The sequence below is a fragment of the Lissotriton vulgaris genome, chromosome 9 (assembly GCF_964263255.1).
Source record: "Lissotriton vulgaris chromosome 9, aLisVul1.2, whole genome shotgun sequence".
In the NCBI taxonomy this organism is placed as follows: domain Eukaryota; kingdom Metazoa; phylum Chordata; class Amphibia; order Caudata; family Salamandridae; genus Lissotriton; species Lissotriton vulgaris.
Genome location: NC_141697.1, coordinates 1,112,677,654 through 1,112,700,498, shown reverse-complemented (window position 1 = coordinate 1,112,700,498; position 22,845 = coordinate 1,112,677,654). Strand labels below are relative to the sequence as shown.

The 22,845-nt window shown below is 43.1% G+C and overlaps 1 protein-coding gene across 1 annotated transcript; it reads right to left on the bottom strand.

The window, feature by feature from the left end:
- Positions 1-8,313: 8,313 nt before the first annotated feature.
- Positions 8,314-22,687, bottom strand: PDE12 (phosphodiesterase 12). The gene is made up of 3 exons (XM_086939113.1): positions 21,346-22,687; positions 17,514-17,592; positions 8,314-9,090 (listed from the first exon to the last, which is right to left on the bottom strand). Exons 1-3 carry the CDS (start codon positions 22,564-22,566, stop codon positions 8,648-8,650), a joined length of 1,743 nt encoding a protein of 580 aa, XP_086795239.1. The 5' UTR covers positions 22,567-22,687; the 3' UTR covers positions 8,314-8,647.
- Between the last annotated feature and the right edge of the window lie 158 nt (positions 22,688-22,845).

Genomic DNA, 22,845 nt, shown 5'->3' with positions numbered 1-22,845 from the left:
AAGAGTGAGAGAGGTCTAGCATTGCCCAATATTGAAAATTAATATATCACTGCACAACAGAGAATTGCCGTTGAGTGGTCTTTGAGAGGCAGACAAACATTGCGCCCATACTAAACAGGCTTTACTGTGCAGACCAATTTGGAACTTCAATGGCTTCCTAAACAGCACACATCAGAAGTGGCATAGTAGCAGAGGTAAAACACCCACTCATGGAGGTACTAGACAGAAGCTCTAAAAGGGCTGGTGTGACTACATTTCCAGCCCCCTTTATCCCACTACATTATAATCCGGATTTTAGACTGACATTGCTAGGGGAAGGTTTTAAGAAATGGAGTGATGGTGGCTATAGAACCTTGAGGGACCTCTTTCACCATAGTAAAATTTTAGTTTTCTCACCTCTAAAAATGAATTTTTATTAGATGAATCAGAGAGACTCTTTTGTGCAATTAAGATATTATCTCCAATTAACGAGGAACCAGGTTCTAGCGATCTAACACCATCCGAAACATTCACAACATAGAAATAAGCGAAAGACATAAATATTAACGTATGTGACATGCTTTTTATGGTTCAGGATCAATTTGCAGTCTTTTGCAAATAAGTGGGCAAAACCAAAAGGAAAGAAATCTCAGAAAAACTATCAATTACCACAAAAAGGCAAAACTCATTTAACCCGCAGCATGCAAAATCGTGTAACAGCACAAGATAATGTACAACTGGTATACAATGTCATCTAAATTTAAACTCTTACATCCCAACAAAAAGGGGAAATAATATGATAGAGGCTATGTGTAATGTTCGGGGACAAACGCATACTTGGTGGCCTTGCACTAACCAGCAATTTTATTGGAAAGAGATATTAAGTACATTAGGATGACATTAGAATACTCAACATTGAATTAATTAGTAGTAACTGTATTGGGATTAGATCCGGATAACATTGGCAATGTTGTAAAACAAAAAACAATTGGACTCTGGCAACATAAAAGTTAACGTTTATGCAGGTCTTTGGAGTCGATAGGAGAAAAAAACCTCCATTCCTATGGAAGACGGCTGGTCCAGGAAATGGTCAGCTACGATAGATATCGACCTGCGATTTGAGAAGAAAGATACATTTTGAATGGCTTGGAAACTTCTCCCTTATAAACTACCAAATGGAGTGCCATCCCCAAAGTCCCAAAATGTTAAAGGTTTTAACAAGCCTTTGTGATCCTTAAGTTGAAGAGAAGGACTGGTATGCTGGACTTAGACTAGGACCCAATCAAATATTTGAGTGAAAACTGGTATGAGGGATCAAAGTCCATGATCTCTAGCCTATACAATTGTGAGCACTATATTTACATATTATATTTTTCTTTTGTTGTCTTACTTTACCTTTGAGGCCCTGGTTGGGGAAGTGTGGCGACTCTGGTGCCACAGGTCCTATATCCCCTCTATGGGGGTACAGTTGACTTTTGAAAGTGTACTGGAGGATCTATGATTTCTGTTGTTCCGCAACCATAAGAAGTAAAAAGAAAAAAAACTATCTGAGGTCAGTTTTGATATGTTCTACCAGATGAGGATGATACCTCGACTATCATCTGCTCCCAGAAAGGTTGGATCAGAGTACGTTCCCACACTATAGGATAAATGTCTGCATTCTCAGACCTACATCAAGTACACGTTTTTTATTTTATTTTATTTTTTAGGTTTTTATAGAGCGCGTAGTCACCCTCGAGTATCCCAGCGCTGAAACCTCAGACTCCTAAGGGGGGGGGGGGGGTCACAGGGAAGCTTCGAGTAAATCAGGGGAAAAGGAGGGTTTTGAGGGACTTCCTAAATCGTAGGAGATTTGGTTCAGCTCTGAGGTTCGGGGGGAGAGCGTTCCATTTTCTGGCCGTATTTACCGAGAATCTGCGGCCGCCGATGCGGGTTTTCTTCACCCTAGGGACAACGATAAGGTTTCCCTGTTCAGACCGTTCCAGAGTAAGAACCATAAATTGTGTAGTCAGGGTTGTGTCAATTACATGTAATGCACTTAGCAGACCTTCATCACTTTAAACCTGACATGGTGAGATCAGAATACCACTATATTGTCCCACGCTTCATCTGCGAACTTTCCCCTCATGTCCGTGGACCACACTTGTATCAGTAAGCAATTATTTGAACCCGGTCAGTTTTGGAAGCAAGTTTAATATTATAATTTCTCAGTTCTAGGGAGTTATATGACTGTATGGCTTTGGGATTTTTTTCCTAAAAAGGACAAAGGTCCTCACTCACTGAAGTGGTATGCATAATCATTGGGCTCCTCCTCACCTCAAACCCTTCACTTAATGAATGCAGTAAGCTCCACCCAGAGTTCTTTACGGGATTGCATTCTTTTTTGTTTAAATACCTTCACATAGGTCAAGAGAACCATAGCAATTTTAGCGCTATAAGTTCTCTGGTGGTCTATGGTGTTATATAAGTATATGGTTCACTTGACCCATTGGAAGGTGTTCAAACTAAAATATAACAGCTTTTTAAAGAACTCTGTGGGTGTCATGGGGAGCTGCACTTCAATATTGTCTAAAGAAAAGCAAGTGTTGACCAGCTAACAAAAAAAAGTCAGAACGAAAGTGAGCAGAGTGGTTAACAAATCATCAATCACTAACTCCCATCATCATGTTGGTCCTTACAAGTTGTTTGAGGGAAGCAGAACATCGCTATGGGAGCCAACATGCCCTCTCATCAGGACCACTGCAATCTGAGTGTTTGCTCACTGTTCAAGATAGGAGACTGCAATCATTATAGGAATGCTCCCAAGGTCACCTTTCAGACTTATTAGCAGTAATACACAACAGCTGAACCAATCACGTTGCTGAACTAGAGTTCTCAGATACTTCGGATTTTGTTTAAAATGTGCCAAACTTACTAGTCAGGACAGGGGTCACAGCACGCTGATTGGATTTTAATCTGACCATTACCTCGATTTTTGTTTATTTTGAGGTTGATCTATACGGCCTTCTCGTCACATCATCTGCTCCCTGTCTGGTGTGATCTCACCTCCTACTGCACCACTAGACTTCCAATTGGCTGCCACCAAAAGCTCCGCCTAATCCCAAGCTGACTTCGCCTTAATGAACTAATGAGTTGCTCCACTGCTACCACCTTCAATTTAGGTTGGGAAAATATGCTCTATATTGGCATGTCACAGAACACTCTCTATATGTTCACAAATGGGCAAAATAGTAAAGATCATAACTTGTGCATTCTTGTGTACTGGTTAAACAACCTGTTGTGGCCTGTGTAATGTGTGGTCACGGTTCCAGCATGCTGGCCATCATGGGCTGAGGAGAAACACTCGGAGGCAGCAGTAGCATCTGCATCTTTTGAGCCTGTTCCACTGGAAATAACTTCAGTCTCTTGCATTTCATTTTATTACTAAGCTCTTCTTCCAGAAAATGATCCATGCTCATGTCCTCTACGCACTTACACGGGGCCGATTATTTTGCTCCACCCTGAGCCAAGAGCCACACCCACTCCTCTAGGTATTGAAGTTGTTTGAGCTCCAAACACTGGGCTCTACCACCATTCACTCTATCCGTAACCATGAGCATGTCTGTTCCTAGCATCCCAACTTTGATACTCATAATATCCCCATTTATGTTGTCAGTTCTTCTTGTGTCTTGAATCATCTGTAGAATTTGATCCAGCTTGTTCAGCATCTTAGGCGCAGGGGTATCCCCCTTCACGTTCACAGTTCTTGGGTCTTGAATCATCTGTAGAATTTGATCCAGCTTGTTCAGCATCTTGGGTGCAAGGGTACCCACCCCAGGGCTCCCACCCATTTAAGGCCACCCATGCCTCAGATCCTAGGTGGTTCCCGGCCCTACTAACCTCAGTTAGAGGCTATGGTGGGATACTGGTTAGGCTACCAACAGAGTGGGTTGTAAGGGATCACACCACAGGGTCCACAGACACCACAATCACAGATCTGCCTGCAACAGAGGAGGGGTCACATGTCTACTTCTCCCATTAATAGGACAATAGATTTGCAAGGTTGTGTATACAAATGGCAGGTAAATGGAACCTTTGACCTCAGCACAAATTAGTGATCTGTGATGAATGGATGGCACTCCGCCAACTCAGCACAATGTCTGTTCTTCCGATTTTGAAGTAAAGTAGTGTGTGTGTTACAGTAGTGGTATCAGACAATGTCGCTAATATACCTAGTAGAACATTCCCTTACATCAGTTGTGAATTTACTGAGCCTGCATTTATTAGAGTGACCTTAAATATTTTGCAGGTTGGGTTGTAAGGTCTAGTGTGTGGATATTAATTTGGTGGGGGTGTACTGTCAGCAGTGAAAATGTGTATAGGTAGTTAGTTTAGGAGCTCAGCTATTTACAACTGGATGGTAGTTGGCAACAAGCTACACTGTAATTCTAACAGGTTGCCACCAGGAGTTCATCAGCAGGTGTCTCCTATGCCCTTTAAACAGTTTGACTCACTGGTGTCTTTTGAAGTGCAGATAACTGAATTCTTCACAGGGAAGAGCGGAGAGCTTTCCAACGCACTGGACTTTATATTAGGCAGAACATGTTCAGGTATTTTTCATCTTAAACTCAGGCTGGAAGATTGTCCGATCAAAAGTTCCTCATTAACATGTAGTTGTGTGCCAACTTCTTATTGCCACTGCCCTTAATCCAGTAGGTTTTAAGCATTATATGTAGAAATTTGAACTTACCCCTGCACTATAGTCTAAGCCACAAAAGTCTCTTCAAAGCAGGTTCTGCTTGATCATTTATTCCGATTACAGTACAGCCACTTGGTTTCACAAATGTGGAGGTGTTTTTTTCTCTTCACAAAAATAAAAAGAAAGGCAGGGGAGCTAACACTTCAGGAGCCCAGAAGCAATCATGATAGCTCAACTCAGTCCTTGGTTTGTAAAACTTATACTCTCGGATTGTGACAACGAGTTAGAAGATCGCAACTGAATGTTTTACTTGGTGTTAGGTTGAAGTTTTCTTTCAATCCTGAAGTGTTTTCTAGCGATACACAAAGAATGTAATCCTTCGAGGCATACAAAAACTCAACTAGGCAACTGTGCAACAAACCAAAAGGATGAAAGTCACTTTCTATTTTAGATTATTGGTCTTTCTATTGTCCTATATATTTGTTTTATACTCCAGAAAGGGGAAAGGGAGAATTCCCATTCCTGCACCCATACATTTTATTTTTGACTTTCATCTAAAACATTACGGTGGTATGCGGCTGCTGCAAAGGCAATTGCTCAAACAAGCCAATAGGTCGAAAAGGTAAATCTCAACGTCAGAAATCAAAATTGGCAGAGCATTTTACTTACTTCAAAACAGATTTTCTTTTTTTTTTTTTTACAAATAATGATCACAATTTGAAATTATTTATTATTGTTTGAATGTTAATCTCATTCCAGGAATTAATGAAGGGTTTTGCCATGGAAACAAGTTTTGTTCAAAACTGTTGTTGAAAATTACTTTTTTCTGCCCATCTGCTACAATCTAGAGTTTTAAATTAAATTTATTGGACTTCAATACCTAACAGACAACCAAATGCAGGGTATTGTACCATCTTTTCCTAACACTATAATTTCTGCTTTTACACCCCTGGCACAGGATACAAGTTCCAAAGACAAGTATTCAAAGTTGTCCAAGACCTTAGCTATATTGTCCTGCTTACTCCTAATTTGTTTTGTAGGCAGACTGCCTAATACTGCTCAAGTACACCATACAGCATGAAATGCTCACCATAAAGTGCCTAAAAAAGCCAAGATTGGTGAGGTTTCAAAAAGGTAATCACTTTTTGTTACGTGAACAATGGTACTTGTTCCAAGGCGAATGCAATAATTCTCTACAGCAGAACCATATACTGTTTGTCACGCAACATATCATTCAAAATGCACCAGAGCTGTCTTGTGGCCGTTTTCTAGTGTGTTCAGATCGGTCAACACTAGAAATGTACGATTGTCCAAGTGGTCAACTTTTGTGTGTTCAGATTCACATATGAATTGCATTAGCCTTCATACGTAAATTTGCCAGATGAAACAAGTGACTAGGACAAATGGGCATTTTAGTCCATCTAACTTGGGGTGTCCACAAGACGCATCAAAGAGAACTTACAATTCCTACAATCTGCAAGACATACTACAACAGATTTTGGACACACTTGGTAAAGTAGAACAGTACAACAAAGTGACAACACTTGGAATCAATCAGACTCAGCACCTCAAAATGGTAGTCCAGATGAACCAAATCAGGTATAACTGCAATCTGTGGCATTAGTGTGCAAAAGTCTGATATTTAGATTCCAAAAAATACACAACACAACAAGAATAAAACACTAACAGATATAAACTCATGTGCCCTTTGCCAAACATTCATTATCTTCCTATACACTAGGGTACTTCAATACAAGCCAAATTAATAACTTAAACAGTGTTAATAGTGCAGATGTTCAAGGAGACAAGATAACTTACTCCTCCAAGGAACCAATGCACTCGCCGATATAAAATTGTGTTTATACCAATGGTTAAGATACTTGGAACTTAGGTACATGTTTGCAGCAATACGGATTTTAAAATCTTAAATTGTTTCAGTTAGGTACCTATGAACTTCAAGGGTTTGTTTTACTCTCTTGACTCCAGATTCTTGATCAAAGTTCACATAATTTGTTTACCACGTTTAGACTATGCTGTTTAGCTTATAGTCTTATAACCCTACATGAGACAAAATACACATGTGTTGGTCCTAACCGAGGAGTTTTTTGACAATATTAAAAAGGCACAAAGCAGACCACAAAAGGCCTCCACGTAGTCACAATCTTCGAGGTGACAATATTTTAAAAATATGATACATGGTTTACCTGCATTCCACTAATTTCCTACACCCTCCTTTATTTTGGCTTCGCGATTCTCCTTTTCACTGCATTTACTTTGAGAATTTGTTTTATATTCTTGCTCTAAACCCCCTCCCCCCAGTCTTAATTGTTTTTTATCTACCAAATAAGTTCTGCACAGTTCCATCGAGCTGCTCTGGGATTTTCTGTTGAAGAATCAGTTCTTAGTTTCTTTTTTCCCCAATAAAGTTCCTCAAGAGAACACAGCACAGATAACTTCACTCCGTATGTTTTGTTAGCACTCTTACACCACCTTAGCATTATCAACCAAACCGGATAAAGCACTTTGGATTGTCTGAATATTGTTTGGTTGATGCAGGGTTGAGGGTAGTCTGTAGAGTGTTAGTGCTGAGGTGTCATGCACCATCTGCAATCTACCTCGCACAGGAAAGAGGGCTGTTGCAACACCTGAACATAAATTGCTACATCAAACTAATGAACGCATTTTCAAACGATGGGCACAAAAACACAGGCAGTACTTAAAGCTGTGAGTTACAAGGCCCAATACCCATTGTCAACACTGTATGCCAATCCACCAAGCACAAGGGAGTGATTAAAAACTAGGAAATTGGGCTATTGTGATAAAATTGCTACATAACATAAAAGGTGTGCTCTATGAAGTCTGAATGTGCTTGTGCTAAAAAATTACACTGCATGACATCACAGAAAGATTAAAGACTACCATATATTCTAAATGTGAAAAAATGTACATGGGATTCGAAGACAAACTCTCAAAGAAGAGAAATTCACTTTCGAATAGAGTATGGTTTTAGTCTGATTGCACATCAATAGTTGACACAGCCAGAGCCAACATGAACTAAAACAAACATTTTATGTACACATTTTGGAAGTGTGTACTTAAAATTGTTTATGTTTTTATTGGAACAAAAAGCAACGGTGTCACAAAACACGTGTTGGCTGTGCCAACTATTGATGTGAAAGTTGAATAAAAAATGTACATTATTCAGAAGTCAATTGATTTTCTTTGAGAGTATGTCCTCGAATCAAATGTACATTTTTCCAGATGGATTTATTACCGGTTGGTCAACTGGTAATCTGAGTTTAATCGCCAAGCAGACTATCCTGTAACCCACATGGTGTTTTGAATATAGTTTAAATGTATTAACCTACAATAATGAAGGGCTTTTTTCAAGGCAAATTCAATTAGGGCTGAAGCGTTCAATTTTATTTGCCCACTTCAATAACCGGTCAGCTTCCTCAGCGTTCAATTTAAATGCACATTTATTTAGATGCATCCTATACATCTTTAATAAAATACTCTTATAATCATAAAAATGATTTTAAAAATGTATGATACTCTAGAAATAATTGTCAGTTTCATAAATATATTCAATTTTCAAAGTATTAGGGTAACAGGCAAATATGATAAAGATCTCTGCAACTGAGTTTCAAGATGCATATAGTTCAAAATATTTAATCAAGTTCATATCTGTACAAGAATATTCAAAGCAAAAAGTACATGTTAAATCCTCAAAGAGAAAAGCACTTTCAAATAAGTTTTAGTGTTTGAAATTCGAATCAAAAATCCACTAATGGACAGTCTCGCTCTGCACCAGTACATCCAAAACCGTAAACATTGTGCTTCACAGTTGATGAAGGCTCATATACATTGGCGTCAATGTAGAATGGCCAAAGGATTTTTCCACTGTGGCAAAGCGTCTCTTTGTTGCATCCTTGGTGATAATTATATTGACACCAGTTTAAAAATGTGCAATAAATATATTTTCAAACACTACTTCCACTTCAAGTCACAAACAAGTGCTATGTGATCAGAGGGATGAGACACGCTAGGCAATGCCTGGTGTGTAGTCACTTCTTCGTGACTTGGCAAAGGGATTACTTGCTCAACCTCCAAAGCATCAGAGTCAATAAAAATGTAATCCAAGCACCCATGAAACCCACCCACATAATTGGTGTAAGCAGGTTCCCCACAAGCACTTTTCAGTTTGAATGAATGAGCGAGGGACATGTTACACCTCTCGTCCTCTCCATTGGACGTCCAATCTTCATGATCCTCAGGTACGCACCCATTTCTGAAAAAATTATACATTCCAGATGATGGTATACTGTTGAAATCCCCACAGAAAATTATAGGTATTCCAGGATACAACTCAGATGCAACATTCTTGATGTGGGTAAGAGCTATGGCACTTTGAAGGAGGCGTATGTTACCACCTAGGAACATAGAAAAGCAATAGATTAATATCATAAGATTACTGGTATTATTCCTTATGTATAAATAGAACACCGCACTCCCTTTGAGCCACATCCCAGTTTTTTACATATGATTTCAACAAGACAAAGTAGTGGGGATCCTGTAAACAAATGCAGCATTAGCAAATATGGAATTGATTCAGCACAAAAACAGTCACTAGAGAATAAAGGCTACATTCGTTCTTAAATTACTCTCAAGTTAACTAAGTAAATTGTATGCATTAATAGAGTTTAAACTGCCATTATAAATTAGTAAAAGCATTGATAATATGCAATCACAACTAAAAACAAAATATGAACTGGAAAATAAAACGCAGAATTTGTGATATTTTGATATAGCGTACAATTTGAAAAAAGGCATTATTAGATCTGCTTTTCAAAAATGATTATCTAAAATCGATAGTACCTCCTTAGCTTTCGGTAGTTAATTTAGGATCAAAAAGCCAGCAAAGGCATTGGCCTAAGCAATTTAATACCTGCCAGTAGAATATCACAAAATAAACCTAATTCAAACAACATTTCATGAAGACTGATCTCGCATACGCATTTCATAAATCCTTAAAATAATGCTAAAGCTTACAAGCAACCATAATTGCTCTACAATAATTTCAATGTATGTGTGCTCAGACCTGTAAACCCTATAACTAACCTGAACATTCCCAATGTGGTGAACCACTAGTTTATCAAATTTGAACTTTGAGAAAAGTGTCATCATTCCATTGGAGGTCAAGTATCAATCTAACCCCGCTGCAATCCCATTGTTCCACCTTAAAATCAGTCCCAACAATTTGCACTAAACTATGGGGAAACTGCAATTGCAGTCCGAGCTTTCAGGGTTCTTAGTATGATGTACATGGGTTTTTTAAAAAGGTTTTAAAAAAGGTATAAGACTATTCCCATAACTTTTTTAAATATAGGATTTTCCGTAGGGGATTTTCTCAAGAAACTCTCTGAAACCACTTAACTCCAAATAGCACAGCAGATTTTCTGTCATTTGGTGCCGTCTCTAGATTTGGTGAATTTTCATTTTGCTTTTTAGAGACCCAACGCAAAATTTGACGGTCCAAAAAACCTTTACCATCTATGTACCAACCAAATAAAAAAAAGAAAAGTCATCACTCAAACTCCCTCTACCATGGCCATTGGGAGTAATACAAATAAAAATTAATGCTGCTCAGCCTCACCAAATAGAAGGAGAGGATTGGAGATTTAGGGAGAGTGACTGGGGGATACCGGCGGTGAGCACAAGTCTGGAAGATGCGGGCGAGCCACCAAGAGTCCATGACATTCCACTAGTCACGTGGTAAGTCTACATGAGTTTGGTAGCAGACGCAGGTGCTTCTCGGTTTGGGTGGTTGAGTCAAATCTCTGCTTCCACAGGTCGCAACAGACTATGGTTCACTGTTGCACGCTGCTCCAGGGTGACACCGCTTAGTCTTCACTAGGGCCTCCCACTGGCATACAGCGTTTGCAAAGAACGGCACACAGGGCGACAGCTCTCCAAATGGCGAAGGCCCTCTTCTGTCACAGTGATGCGCAAGGACGACAGCCCCTAATCTTCACCACCTCCATCTGGGATACGTGGGTCTCAAAAATCGCCAGACAACCAGCGTTCCAGACGTGGACCAGAATCTCAATCTTCTTCAGGGATCCACTCAACAGGCTTCACACTGGACCTCACTTCCTTATGGCACCCTCCGCCCTCATAGGTTCCTCTGGTTTCGGCAGGATGCTCCAGGGCAAGTAGTCTTGATTCTCCAGCAAGGGTGGCACACCTTAGCCCATAATTCTAGTCACAACAGGCTGAAGTCAAGCTGTGCTTCTCAAGAGTGATGTACAGCTACAGTCTGACAAATTTTTGAGGAGGTTGACACTCCCCCTTTAATAATCCATATCCATTTCCAGACACAAGTGATTTAGTGTCTAGCTTCTGTTGTGTCGGGGCTACCCACTTTGAAATGCCCCTTCTATTGCCCGGACCTTTGCCCAGGAAGCAGTCTGTCACAGCAGTAGCAACTCCACTCTTGATAGTCCCACAACACAGGCCATTGGAGTGTCTAGAGCATCACATCTGGTGGTCAGCCACACTGATATCTAGAGCATCACATCTGGAGGTCAGGCACACAGATATGTGCCTACCAAAATGTTATAAAGGCCCTCACCCCTATTCTTTACGATTCTCTTACAAACCCCCATTCCTTCCTAAGGTGTACCCAGCACCCTCACCCCACTGATCAGCGAGTTTTTCAGAGTCAAAGAACCCTTTTGGAGGTACAAAAGAAAGCCTGGCTGTCCCTTTCTCTGGTGTGTATCCCACCCAATTCCCAGGAATGCAGGCAATCCACAAATCTGCCTGTGACAGTTCCATCCACATGCTTTGCCAAAGCCCTGAGCTTCCAATGGGGAACCCACAGACCTCCATGTACTGTATCACACAAAGGCATACATTCACTACAGCAGCACATGTAAACACATGTAGGCTGCATAATAACACGATACAGACCAATGAAGAGTTATGTACACAGCAGTGGCGGTAGGCCTTACTCCACTTGCACAGGTAACTCTACTAATCTCCATTACAAAAACAGTATAATGCAACCACAGCACTCTTGCTACGAGTCCTAAATGTGGTCGCTCAATCTTCTACCAACCCCACCCGCAGTCTATTCAGTACCCTAGAGGGTAGATAACTTTTTCAATTGTCCCCTACCAATGCATATTATGGGTCATCTTTTGACTCCTGTTGCCCCTCTGGTTGCTCATTGGCCTGAGAGAGGCCAACTTATGAACTTGTGGAACCCACAGACCTCCATGTAATGTACCACACACAGGCATACATACATTACAGCAGCACATGTAAACACACGTAGGCTGAATAATAACATGATACAGACCAGGGAATAGTTAGGTACATAGCAGCGGCGGTGGGTCTTACTCCATTTAAACATCTACATGGCCTCCATCGCCGCCATCGTCAGACAACATGGACTCCGCATCGTATCCTACACTGACGACACTCAGCTCATCCTCTCCCTCACAAAGAATCTAGAAGACACCAGACTCTGCTTCCAGTAAGGAATGAAGAATGTAGCAGCCTGGATGAGGGACAGCTATGTGAAGCTCAACTCTGAGAAGACCGAGATCCTCATCCTCGGACCCTGCTCTACCGCCTGAGACGACAACTGGTGGCCGCCCGCCCGCCCTCGGGATATCACCCACCCACACCGACCACGCCTGGAACCTCGGCATCATCCTCGACTCCTCCCTATGCATGAACCTCCAAGTCAAAGCCGTCGCCTCCACCAGTTTCAACTGCCTCCGGATCCTCCATAGGCCTTTCAAATGGATCCCCTTCGACTCCAGAAGGACCGGCACCCACGCACTCATAACCAGCAGACTTGATAACGGCAACGCCCTCTATGCCGAAATCAACAAAACTCTCCTACACAGACTCCAAACAATCCGGAACACTGCAGCCAGACTAGTACTCTGAACTCCGAGGTACAAGCACATTACCCAACACATACGCGGCCTTCACTAGCTCCCTGTCGAGTTAGTATCTGTACTAAAATAAAAAGCTACAATGTACATTTTTTTTTATTTAAAAGTCACTTTCAAACTCCTCATCCATGCCTACAAAGCCCTCAACAACATCGGACCCAAATACCTCAACGAGAGTCTCCTTCCACGCACCCTATGCTCTGCCGACCTCGCCCTGGCAGAGGTCCCGCATCTGCAGAAACAAGCCTGGAGGAAGAGCCTTCTCATACATCGCAGCAGAGACCTGAAACGAGCTCCCGGTGAACATCAGACGCTCCCCAACCCTGCACGCGTTCAGGAAGACCCTCAAGACCTGGCTCTTCGACTGATCCGGAGCAGTCTTTTCTCACCCCCCCCCCCCCCCCCCCCCCCCCCCCCCAAGCGCTTTGAGACCCTCTCGGGTGAGTAGCAAGCTATATAAATCCCCTGATTGATTGAGGTAACGCTACTAATCTCCATTACAAAACCAGTATACTGCAACCACAGCACTCTTGCTACGAATAAATGCCGTCGCTAACTCTTCCACCAACCCCACCCACAGCCTATTAAGCACCCTAGAGGGTAGATAACTTTTTCAATTCTCCCCTACCCATGCACATTATGGGTCATCTCTGGACTCCTGTTGCCACTCTGGTTGCTCATTGCCCTGAGAGAGGCCATCTTACAAACTTGTTATCAGTAGGCAAATCTTTTCCGCCCATACTTCCAGGTCATCCTTGGCATTCTCGCCCCTCCGCGCTTCACTCACGCATCCCTTCTCAGGACTTACCCAAGCCAAAATATCACTCATTCGGGACTGAACCCTGAGAACTCTGGAATCAAGCCAATGAGTGGCTATTCTTTTAGCGAACAACAGTCCCACAGATGCTAATTGACTTTTGATTTTGTGTTGCTTCTTTGGCTTGGGTAGTAAGACCAATAGGCAAGGTTTAACAAACAGCCACGAGTCGCACCACAAGGTCTAGCCTCTATCAACGTCCAGTAATAAGCAACCTGCTGGCAGGACCACGTCATGTGTTACAAAGGATGCATCGGCTACACTACATCTCAAGCAAGCAGCCGATCTGGCCGGGTATACGCGCTTAAATCTTAGTGGAGTAAAGTAGGTGTGGTGTAAGTAAAAAAAAATGACAATTTATGCCTGGCATTACTAGCCACATTCTGCACCAACGCACAGGCCTTGCTCCATTCATTCTCAGCCAGGTTTCAGTGGGGCATCATCCCACTGTAGTTGAGCCATTAGTGGTATTTTCTTAATGTCTCTTCTCAAAGTATTACATAGGCACAAGATCGGATTCTTATAAGACCGCTTACCTTTTAGTCAGTTATGAGTTTTGTGAACGGGTAGCGATATCACAGATGCAATCTAGAAAAGCAAGATTACTGTAAATGAATTAAAACTATTGAGAACTGCAAACCAATACCTCAACATGTTGTTATGAGTTCTGTTTGCAGAAACCTTTAAAGTAAGCCACTACGGCACTGATTCAGAGTTTGTCAGAATCCAGGTGCTTTTTAATCGCACCAGATAAATAATGAAACTCAGATACTTTATCGGGTGCAATAAATTGCACCTTTTATGAGTTTTTGGGGAATAATGTGCCGATTTTTATGCTCACCGGACCAAAATCTGCACTGCACAGTAAATACTGGACACCTGTTTTCAAGTTAAATTCCAGCAGGGTTAACCGGCCAAACAAGAACTAAGATATTTAATGCATCCAGTAATTACTGGATGCGGTAAATACCATGCACCTCATAATTCCAATCCCGGCGCAACCAGGGGTGAATGCAGGTGTCAAAAAACATCTACCAACTTGTAATCAGGCCATGTGTACTTCAATGGACAAATAAATGTACCACTGCGGTTAGAAGTAAACTTACAGGGGGAAAAAAAGAGAAGATTTTTTTTTAAACATAAAATCTAACCCTTCCCCCTTATTGGTGCACCTGACATATGAACTGATGGGGAGTTCACTCGGAATAGGGTTAATAAAACTTTAACAATATAAAAGGGGTCATGACCTTGGGAGAACAGTGTGAACGTTTGCAAATTTAAAAATCAGATTCGGAATTGGGTGAACAACTTAACAAGGTGCAATCATCAGTTACCTACACTTTGGTCTAACACAGTGTTTCCCAAACTGGGATCCGCGGACCCCCAGGAGTCCCGGACACATTCCTAGGTGGTCCTCAGGCAGAAGTTTTAAAAGCAATGCAAAGTTCCTTATAGAATAGGCAGTTTTTGAGCAACAATAAAAGTGTCAAGATAACGCCAGTGATTAATGCTGGAGAGAGATGAGAGTTGTGTCCAGTGGCGTCTTTGACTTATCTAATGTAGCACAGAGGGTAAATATGCCTACTGCAAAGAAAGTGTACCATTCATATTAAAAAACAGTATTTTATGTGCATAGGTCAGTGGGTTACTGCTTTTGTCACAGAGATTCTTTTGTTAGTGTGCAGTTCATAAGTGACAATCGTAGTGTAGCACAGTAACCGATAAACTATCATCAAAGAGCTGCTTGCAAACTGCATGGTACAAGCTAGTAACTTATGTTTTTCCCAGTCTTTCATTATCCTGATGTTGCTAAAAAGGGTTATTTGGGTGGAAATACATTTGTATTGTTAAAGTCAATGCTAACCACTGTGTTATGTTCTGAATCGTGGGTTTGTGAGTCTCCATACCAAGCACTCTTTACAACTACCTAACAGTATGAATGACTTGTGAATCCTACACCTTGTAGTCCCCTTTGCATTATGTAACAGTCAGTCAGTCAAAATCACTTTAATCAGTTATTCAAAACCATAAAAGCAGGTTAAAATAACCATCACATAGAACCAAATATTACACAAATCCATCATAGGTACAGTACAGATATAGAATACATATTAAAAAGAGGAGTCAAGTATAAATTAAAAAAGAAATGCCAGAAATAACTATTATAAAATACACATAGTATAAAAAGACTCATTACCGAATTTTAAGATAATAACAAATCGAAACCCATAAGCCCGCACTTTTTCCTTGCTCTAAGTACAGCATCTAAAAAACTAGCGATGTTAAAAATTTCCCTAGGGCTATTCGAACATCTGCAGATAGGTTAGGGCCGGCCTGACCTGCATTAAGGTCAGTAGAATAAAGCGCTTGCGAATCTGCAGATAGTGGTCGCAGTACATGACAAAGAGCAAAGTATCTTGCCTCAAGAAATTATCGCAAGATTTATTGCCTTATGTAACATGTTCTATACACTGATTTACACGTATGATTCATGGTCTCTATGTGTGTGATGTAAAGTGCTCTGACATGCTACAATGGTATGAGAGATGCTATAAAACAAATGAAATACATGTGACGGAGGGGATATGGAGAGATGAGAGGCACAGTTGGAAGGTGGTAATAAGGGAACCATTGAAGAACCCCAACAAATATTAGTCATATCCTGGTGCATATTAAGGTCATAATTTACTACTCTTTAAAAGCGAATACAATTCAATATAAAATGATACATGTGTTGTAGAATGCACCATTGTTTCCTAAATTTTCTTGGGGGGGCGGGGGGGGGGGGGGGGGGAGAGAGCCCCCCAAAGCCCCCTTTGTAGTAGTTAGGCTCACTCACTGCACTTGGTGTGCACTCTATGGGGACTAGTCTGAAAACATTTGACATGGTTACTTTGGGTTTCTAGTCTGGCCCTGGCAGGAGCAGGAGCCTCGTACTGTGTGAAATAAAATAAACCATTTAAAAGTTAGTCACGGAGAAGCAGCACCAACCTTCCCATTGTTTGCAAATTCTTTCAAATACATAACACAAAAATTCTTAGTAACTCGAGTATTTGTTTTCTATGCACACGTGTTCATTTTTTTAAAATACCGTTTTAATGTTTGAAATTTAATCGTGCAAATTGCTTGGGGGGGTCCCCGGCTTCCAGTGGTCACTCAATGGGGGTCCTCAGGAGTCAAAAGTTTGGGAACCACTGGACTCTAACAGAAAAAATGCTGCACGTGAGGCCCACATTGAAAAAATGTGGTTTGCTATTACAATAGGCTGCAAATAAATCCTTACCTTCTGCCTGGCTTTAAAATATATATATTTTTAAACAATACGGTATTAATGTCTGAGTAACTTAAAAACTATGCCAAAGAGTCAGATAAGCTGCACACCAATGGATATTTCTGCAGGGGGGTCCTCACCTGACATCCCTGCAAGGAGCTCCCCTTTTACACTTAAAATGGTGTCACACAGAGTCCAGTAACTGCGAAATAAAACAAGCATTTGCAATGCAATAGGTCTCACATTTATGAGAGTTTGAGCTATTGGCATTGTAAATGACAATGCCTTTCATTTACAATGCCAATAGCTTAAGCTCTCGCAAATGCGAGACCAATTGCATTGCAAATGAAAGCTATACATTTTTGTATCCGCGTTAGGTGAGCACATGTGCGGGCAAGACAAAGCTATGTGAGAAAACAGTGCTTGGAGGCTGTAATTAAACAACACAGATAACTGGGGGTGAGGGGGGTTGCCATGAGAGGTTACGAAATGAGACAAGGCAGGACTACTAAGCCTTTTGACCATTGAACAGCCACAGTTTACAGTGGACAATGACACTAGCCAATGGAAAATGTGGGCGGACCTTTAAGCTCTTACCTCAATACAGCATGCCTCACAGAGCAGCGCATGCGTTGCCCAGGCTCGACCTAAAAAAATAGTATTGCCATGATGTGCACTAACCAAGCATTTGTTTTGAACAGGATATTGAAGCCGTTTGAGACTAGCTTCTGGACCCAAGATTCAGATACAATAGATATTAAAAATATAAAGCATTAGCAGATACCAGAAAATTACCTTTCGGATGAAAGTATAGGTGAGTGTTTGCAACACATATCTTTCTAGAAGGATCCTTTGTCGACTGAAAAACAGACACCTGCAAGACAATTTCAAATATATTAAGAAAAAGTATTAAGAAAATGCATACAATACGATAATGTCCTCAGAATAGAGTGTACCCTCATTCTACAAAGCAAGGTCAATAGGACGGAAATATCTACCTTTGTTAGAAAATCGAAACTGCCATCCATAACATATTTCAAGGGCTATATGTTGGAGGTAAAATTGGAATGTTATTTATGCCAAAAGGTAAAATAAAGTACACTATCTTTTTAATCCGGTCACTACTTTTTTCCATATTTATCATCCGTTTTTCTTTTCCTTGAGCTCACTAAAACCGAACTTCAGAGGCTTCTGGGCATATTCACTTCAAACCTTGTAGGCACAAACGTTAATCTATCAAACACACAAAATATAATGGGAGGAATGCCTGCAATGTGCCTAACCACTAGCAATAGTTTGGGATAGCATTCCAACCCTTCCTTCTTTTGCTCACATGGCCACCTTAGTTTTGATCCAGCCATATGAAAAATCGGTCTTGCTTCCTTCTCCAATAGGAACAGTAAAGCCCGAAATGCCAGGGCCTCCCTGAACCACAACACAAGCAACCCAAGACAGGCCTAGCTGTTCAAGCTGGACTGGTCCTATTAGAGCAGGGTCAAGGCTGATTTGCATACTGCTGGGTCCAAACAGAGGTTGACACCACCTTAACTTAAATTCTGGTAGCGATACTTGTTTTGGTCTTGTCTTAAGCAGCAGTAGTCTAGGGAACCGCCATCATAGTTGTGAGGTTATGTTTGTGACCAACTCAATTGCAGCTTAGTCATATAAAGTAACTGGAGGCACTGAAGAGGAAGGGCCATGCATCGGCCACTTTGCCCTATCTGACTTCTTCTGCACTATAGGTCTGCTGCAGCAGCTTTTCTATGTTGTTTATCAGCACACAACAAATTATAATGCATGTGAGTATGGCAGTGTTTTTGTTGGGTGCTTTGTAGAGCAGGACAGTGTAGCCTTTTGTTCATCCTAACGCTCCAGCCAACTAGACGGATAACAAACAGAAAGGCATACAGAGTTATCGTGAAGGCTCCAGTGGCTTAGAGAGCTCAGGACCCACATCTGGGCATACCCGTCCCACTCAGGGTGGCAAATGCAAAAAAGAACAATTGATGGACAGAATGCAAACAAGGTCACACATTCACCCCAGTACAGAGATCTGGGCCTAAATCTATTGTTTTATTGCTCACCATGCCATTCCAGTTTAAACCCAGCCATATGCAAATCAGTCTCGACCCTGTGCCCAATGGGAACAGTCCAGCCTGAACTGCCTGGCCAGGTCCTCCTTGGACTGGAAACAAACATCCTGGGACCAGTTTCGGGGTTTCACCCCTCGTCAGCCAGGATAGCTTCACTCCAGAAGCAAGGAGAGCACCTTTCCCGCATCTGGGCGTACACATCCCACTCGGGGTGACAAATTCAAAATGAACAATTGATGGACAGAATGGAGAACAATGTCACACACTCACCCCAGTACAGAAATCTGGGCCTAAATCCATCGGTTTTTTTTTATCACCATGCCATTCTAGTTTGAACCCAGCCATATGCAAATCAGTCTTGACCACGTGCCCAATTGGAAAAGTCCCAAAGAATGATGATAAATTAAACCCAGATCTGCCACGGGGGGAGGGGGTCTGGAAAGTTCCAGTGCTCTGTCCATCACCTCCTTGTGTTTGCTGTGTATATATAATAAAGAATTACAACATGCAACCTTAGGTTTCCTGGTTTCTTGCTTTTGTACATCTCATTTTGTCATGGAGGGAAGTACGAGGTGGTAATGCCTCAATTACTTACTGGTAATTTCATTACTCATAGCCCTGTCTCCTCACTTCCATCCATTTCCCTTCCTCCCACCCAGTCCATTCTGGGGCAACTGGTATGGTGGTATCTTATGCCTTGGTATTAACAGGACAAGATAAGGGGGTGACTTTATTTCGCCAAACTATGCTGGGATTGTGTCTATGAAGGCATACCTGCCTCATTCTGTAATAGATAGAAGCGAGGGAGCAAGGCCGAATAATACACTTAGCCAGGGCTTTAAGTGAGATGAAAAACCTGGGGGACCTCTCAAAGGTGCGTGGCCGATGTAATTATGGGTGTGGCTTAAAAACACGCAAGCTAAAAATCTGTGGTTAGCATAGTGTGTCGCCCGACTGGTAGTTTGTTGCTTCCGTCATTGCATCCAGATATATAATACAACAAGTAACATTACACCTACAAAAAGTCTCACGGTTGGCTTTGTCAATGGTTCTTAGGAGCAGGAGATAAATAAGAAACAACTACAGCTTCATTGTATTTAGTCAGGGCCATTGTAATTATATGATTGTGCGGCTGTGACGATTTTCGCATTATTATGGGTTTGACGAATTTACCACATAATCAACTGCTGTAAAATCTGTAGTTTTGTTTTGTTTCTAGCTGAAACGGTTCAAAAGCTACTAAAAGCGCAGTGGACACATGGCAGAAGGCCCTTTGCAAAGTTGGACTGGTCACCTTTATGTTGCTTATTGATTGTATTTGAATATTAAATTGATACTAATGATGTGCAACCAATGCCCAGGGAGTAACTAACAAGTATAAAAACAAAATATGGCACATAATTTTATTTTCTTGGCGCATAATTTACTCGACCCTGCCACATAATTTGGCCATCTGCTGCCACATAAATCCAGTAGCCCTGTATATAATATTGAAAATACTTCCGTTCTGACATGATGAACCTGTGAAAGATTTATAACGAGCATGGTTGAAGTTACATTAAAGTCAGTGAAGGATGGTATTGGTGCAGAGTTCAGATTTGTTTTCACCCCGACGGTGCGGCCCGTCTCAGCGCCTGTTTTTTGGAACTGACAGTGATGAGCACCGGCAGGGCCCGACCCACTTAAATCCCTACATTCAGCGGTTACTAATTGAAGCATTTCCACACAACAGTTTGACGCGTCACTTTCCTACACCATTGTTACTGGTTGCTGTCCACTGACTCCCATGCTTTGGTTATTTGCATCAGCAGTTGCTTATGTTATTTGGGACTGCCAACCAGGTTGGGATTTGTATAGCACTGTTGTATCATTAATTGTCATTTGCAAAGTGTTTGGTTGTAGATTATAGTATGTTTTCCTTTTCCATGGTCTGACATCATTCGGTGTCACCATGGAATCTTCAACACGTATTTATGTGACGTCACGTTAGCTATCTGACACTTGACAGATGACTCCGGTGGCGTATATGTTGTTCTTATCCCCGCTCCTGCGGGCCCTTTTATACAGATAATAAATTAACCTTGACAACACCTTTTTATTGTCGTGATTCCACACTACAAGCACAAACTTGGTTCATAAGCAGACAAAAGTTGGGATTGGGGGGGGGGGGGGGGGGGGGGGGGGTCACGACTGTTCGTCACAAAAGGGAGGCAGCAACACGTTTCATAATTATGTCAAATGCCCAAAGGCACACGAAATGATGCGGTTTGCCCATCACAGGCATATGAACACTTGTGATGATGCCAGAAGGCAAGTGGCGCAGAGATGGGAACAAGATCCAATCATTCACATCGGTCACTAGGCAACACCTCAAAACAACAACATATAATGCCAAGGCCGGCTGCCCGTGGCCTAATTGGTACCAATAGGACGCCCAACGCCTCGTCAAGGGTAGTATGCAGTATGATTGCGGTCGCAGCAGACCTGTGCAGATTAGCCCCAGAGATGCAACAGTCGCCCCACCCCTCGCTCACCTGTAAGGCAGTGGCCTTCTGCAACAGCTGCCCCTTGGCCGCCCCGTAGTCCGACAGCTTCTCTAGCAGCTCGGCGTGCATGGGCTCGGCCAGCAAAGCATCGCTGAGGCAGATGTCATGCTGGCTGAGCAGGGTGAGCTTGTCCGGCCGGTAGAAGGTGGCGAGGCCCTCGTGCTGCTTCTCCTTCAGCTTGAAGAGGCCCTGCAAGCCGAAAGCATCCAGGGCTGGGCAGAGACTGTCCGTGAAGACAGGGCAGTCCACCTCTTGCAGGCAGAGCAGGTCCGCGTTGTAGCCGCTGAGCTCCTTGCGCAGTAGGGTCTGCCGGTAGTCCATGTCCAGGGCGTAGGGCGCACAGTAGGGGTAGAGAACGACCCGGGAATGCTCGGTCTGCGCGTACGTGTCCGCCAAGATGTTATAGGAGACTGTGCGGAGCAGCGGCTCGGCGCTCACCCGCTGCGTGTACAGGTGCCGCTGTTCAAAGGCGCATACCCCGGGCCCGGCCTCCACCGTGCAGCCGGCCTCCACCTCCCAGGCGGCGCCGTACCGCGGCGGGTCCACGCTGCCCGGAGTGCAGTGCAGCTTCAGCCGCAGCCCGATGTCCGGGTTGGTCGGCGTGTAGACCCGCTGGCTGCCCACGGGGGCCCAGCCTCCGTTCTCCTCTGGCGCCTCCTTGAACCAGCGGAAGAGCGAGGCCTCCAGCTGCCCGAACTCGATATGCAGAGCGGGGCAGATGGGGAAGCCGGCCATGATGTGGCGGGGAAGCTGCGCCTGGCGGAAGGAGGGCGGGTTGCGCTCCACCGTATAGCGGGCATCCCCCACATGCAGAACGGCGCCGTCCCGCCAGGCCTCGGCGTTGAGCAGCTCGTCTGGCAGCTGCTGCTCCTGGTAGTAGAGGCGCACGGACGGCTCTGCAGGGGAGGCGGACGGGGAGGCCTTCCCGCCGCGCTTGAATTTCTTGGCCTTGCTGCTCTGGGCTGCCTTCACGGCGTTGGTTGCGATGCGGGCCAGCGCCCGGCCCAGAGGCTCCGACTGGTCCCGCTGCATGTGCTTCTGACTGCCGTCAAGAGTAAAGGAGAGGGTCAGCTTGGGCTCCGAAGGCACACAGCGCACCACCGCCTTCTCCATCCCGCGAGTTGTGCTACAAGTGCTGGAGCAGGCGTAGGGCCGGAGCGGGTAACCCGGGACACACCGCAGTAACTTCCAGGCCGAGAGCCTCAGCATCAACCCGGCGCCCGGTACACAAGGCCGGTGAGGATTCTAGCTAACGGGACAAGGTAGAAGAGCCATTCATTACCGGCTTCCGGGAATCGCAGTTTACACCGGCATAGACACAGAAAAAAGACTGAATGTACACCCGTGGGAAAGACGAGTAGGCTGAAAATATTCTACAGGCGTGAAGTACGACCAAGACCAGTTTGGAAAGGTGTCAGCCTGCCTTATGTTCAGTTTCAATCTGGAGAAATAGCCAGTATATGTAGACTACTTTGAAAACAAAGCACA